The 3,686-nt window shown below is 36.1% G+C and overlaps 1 protein-coding gene across 1 annotated transcript; it reads right to left on the bottom strand.

The window, feature by feature from the left end:
* Positions 1-1,756: 1,756 nt before the first annotated feature.
* LOC140451684 (zinc finger BED domain-containing protein 5-like) lies at positions 1,757-2,185 on the bottom strand. The gene has a single exon (XM_072545528.1). It carries the CDS (start codon positions 2,183-2,185, stop codon positions 1,757-1,759), a length of 429 nt encoding a protein of 142 aa, XP_072401629.1.
* Between the last annotated feature and the right edge of the window lie 1,501 nt (positions 2,186-3,686).

The following is a 3,686-nucleotide window of genomic DNA, read 5'->3' as shown; positions in this document are numbered from 1 at the left end:
ATAACGCCATCTTATTTCATTTAATAAAACCACACGGTTTGGGTTATCAGCAGCTCTTTTCTATTATTACCCCGTCTAAATGGAATCGTTTTAGCCTCGGTAACAGATAACAACTTTTCTTTTTAATGCTCGACTCTTTTTAAAATGATTCGGGCCGTGATTTAATCACTTTTCGCTCACCATATTTATTTATATACATTCCTACATTCGAAAAATTATTTCAACATTTCACAAACATTTTATTCGACCATAGAGACATATTTCTTAAATTATTCCAGTGCCGTACCAACATTTAAAATTGATCAATTATATGAAGTATTTTCTTATATAATATATATATATATATATATATATATATATATATATATATATATATATATATTAAATGGCAATGAACCACAATTGTAGGTAAAAATAACTTTGAGTTTGACGGTTTGAGTTCCAGGATGAAAATAGTTTTCAAAACACAAATCAAAATACATTATTTTTGATTTGTTGCTTGGTAATAGAAAAATATTATTCAATTGTATACAAATCAATTATTGGTGACGCAACCAGCTGCTTTAGTCTAATAGTCTAATACAGGGGTTCCCAACTAAATTTTTTCAAGGACCCCTTCATCACGGTACTACAATGACGAGGACCCCCACTATTTTCTAAAGGCCTAAACAAACCTAAAGTTATCTGAAAAGGGCCAAAATATGTGAAAACATTAATCAAACTAATGCTATTTAGGATTTATTTGTGAAAATACAGAGTACCTTCACAAGTACATTATTAGTTTTAATTTTCACTCCTCAATTAATGAGATACGTTGAATTTAACCTTAGAATCCATTTTTTCTGTAATGTTCGGTTCTAAACTTAAAACTTTCGCTCTGAAACCCGACTGCATGTCAGGCCGATTCCTATATTTGTTTTTTATGAAGCACATGGAAGAAAATGCTTGCTCACACCGATAGGTTGTTGCAAACGGAAGGATTTTTTTCTGGCCTTGTCTCCAAGTTCTTTGTAATCCTTGCGTGCTGTTGCCCAGAAGTCTCCTATTTTCTCGCCATTAAAAATGTCCTTCATCGTACCACAACTCGACAAATCCACAAGCTTATCTTGTTCTTCTTCTGTGAGGCCTTGGATTTGTTCAATTGCTTGACAGCTGAAAGGATTTCGAATCCAACCATCGTCAGGGTCAGGTTCAGGGAAGTGTATCCTAAAAGTCGTGGCTAGGCGGCGTAGGTGCTCGGCTGCGTTGATCTTTATCGGGTCAGGTAAACTCTGCTCTGGAGACTCCAAGAACTTTTTCAAATTATAAAAGTTAGTGATCGACTCGTTTTCAATCCTTGCCGCCCACAGCTGGCACTTTTTTACCATAGCACTGATCTTATCTTCAACTATAAACATGTCTACATTTTTCTCTTGCAAACTTAAGTATAATACATTCAAGTGTTTAAACACGTCAGCTAAGTAGGCAGTTAAGTAAAGCCAAGAAAAGTCAGTGAGAACATTTGCGTACTTGGTGTCAAGAAGAAAAACACGAACTTCATCTATAAGTTCAAAAAATCTTGTCAACATCCTCCCTCGAGAGAGCCACCTTACTTCCGTATGAATAAGAAAGTTTTCATGCTCACTGCCAATCTCTTTGCACAATAAAGAAAATAATCTGGATTGCAGAGGTCGAGTTTTAATGTAGTTAACGATTTGAACTACTTCGATAAGTATCTTCTGCAAAGGTTCAGGTAATGTTTTTTTCTACCAATGCTTCACGATGAATACAACAGTGTGTCCATTTCACCTTTGACACGAGCTTGAAGTCCTGCTTTGTGGCCAGCCATTGATTTTGCTCCATGCGTAGACAAGCTCACACATTTTGTCCATGTGACGTCATTTTTATTGAAAACATCATTCAATGCAGTCAAAATATCTGCTGCTGTTGTGTGAAGTAGTTCGCATGAAAAAAGAAAATCTTCCAATATCTGGTCCTCCCACAAAAATCGAACAAAACACAACATTATTGCTTTTTTTGATATGTTGCTGCTTTCGTCCAATTGAAGAGCGAACATGTCGCTTATGCTAAGTCTGACCAGTAATGTATCTTTAATGTTATTGGCCATATCTGAAATTCGTCTTTGGACAGTGTTGTTAGAGAGCGGAACAGTACTTATGATCTTAACAGCCGCATCACCCAACATTCTCTTGCATAGAATTATTGGTGATGGTAGTATAAGTTCTTTAGCAATTGTATGGTTTTTTCCACATTTAGCGACAAGCTAAATAAGATGCAAGGGTTGCATTTTCATTTACATTTGCACCATAGTGTTTAGTAATGTTTTTACGAGATCTTTTAAGCTCTCCTAGTTTGGTTTTTAAAGAAATCGAATGACTTACTCTTGTACTCTAAATGTTTTGTCTCAAGATGCCGACGGAGTTTTGCTGGCTTCATACACTCATTCGAAAGGTTTTCGTAACAAATTACACATTGAGGTTTAGGGTGCTGCTCAGGGCCAGTGAACGTGAGATCCATTTCCAAGTAATCAGAGTTGTATTTTCCAATTTTTGCAGCACTGATCTTGGTCGAATTAGGTTTAAGAGACGCCGAAGAGTTGGGTTCAAGAGACACTGACAAGTTCGGCTCGAGAGTCATTGACATTTTAACTTTAACATTAAATGCAATTTCTCCCTCTTTGTCTGTAGGTCTATCCCGTTTTAACGATCCACATTTTAACCAACGGTCCATAACGTACGCGCAATGTAACTTTCCGTGCTTCGCCTATTTTTTAAAAAATTATAAAAAAACTGTTTGTCCTTGATTGTCGGATTGGCCAAAATTGACGAAATATCCCTGAAGATGTTCTAGGAAGCGAAAGTACTTGGGCAAGATTTAGTTAATAAACTGTGCTCGATATCTGCCTTTTATTTGATCAAAGTTTATATTAATATATGTTCCGAAAAATTTCCGCGATTAGTACTATTAAACCTACAGTAAGATTACTAATATTACAAGAATTAATATTAAACTCAACAGTATTCCGGGTTGAACCGCGTCGATTCTCATTGCGCTGAGCTTTCGACATCCTCGTCGATGTCTTCTTCAGGGCTTCCGAGGTCTCAGTCTCTCGAGCCCCCAAATACTACCACACTGATCACTAACCAGTAATGCATTGGTTAATAGCATTGAATGCACTGAAAGAATATAGGCTATCCCTTTTTTCTTTAATTCCAATATTTCCTTGGTGGTCACCAACATCATCAGAGAATGCTACAATTTAGTTACTGAGAAATCACAGTCTTTTAATATGATCATACTTACAATGTCAGGATAATGCCATAATTGCTTAATGGAAAGTAAGTTACTGAATCGTGAATCGTAAACTTAGAATCTATAGAGCAGTAATTAGACCAGTGGTCACATATGGATTGGAAACGTGGACCCTTTCAAACACTGATGAAAATCAATTGAAAGTATTTAAGCGCAAAATATTAAGAAAGATATTTGGACCAACCCATTGTAGCGATGGTTCGAGAAGAATAAAAGTGAACTATAAGCTGGATGAATTAATGCAGAACGCGGACATCATTAGATTTGTAAAGTCACAAAGAGTATACTGGCTTGGACACTTAAAAATAATGCCAGTTAATCGAGCTGTAAAAGTAATCCAGAGATGAAAACCCCACCTCTGGATTACTGTATTA

This window comes from Diabrotica undecimpunctata, chromosome 10, assembly GCF_040954645.1.
Source record: "Diabrotica undecimpunctata isolate CICGRU chromosome 10, icDiaUnde3, whole genome shotgun sequence".
Taxonomy (NCBI): Eukaryota; Metazoa; Arthropoda; class Insecta; order Coleoptera; family Chrysomelidae; genus Diabrotica; species Diabrotica undecimpunctata.
The sequence above is the reverse complement of the archived record's forward strand: the minus strand, read 5'-3'. Positions and strand labels throughout refer to the sequence as shown.

Coding starts and splice junctions, on each gene's coding strand:
- LOC140451684 (XM_072545528.1), bottom strand. CDS start 2,185: ATGTTGGGTGATGCGGCTGTTAAGATCATAAGTACTGTTCCGCTCTCT.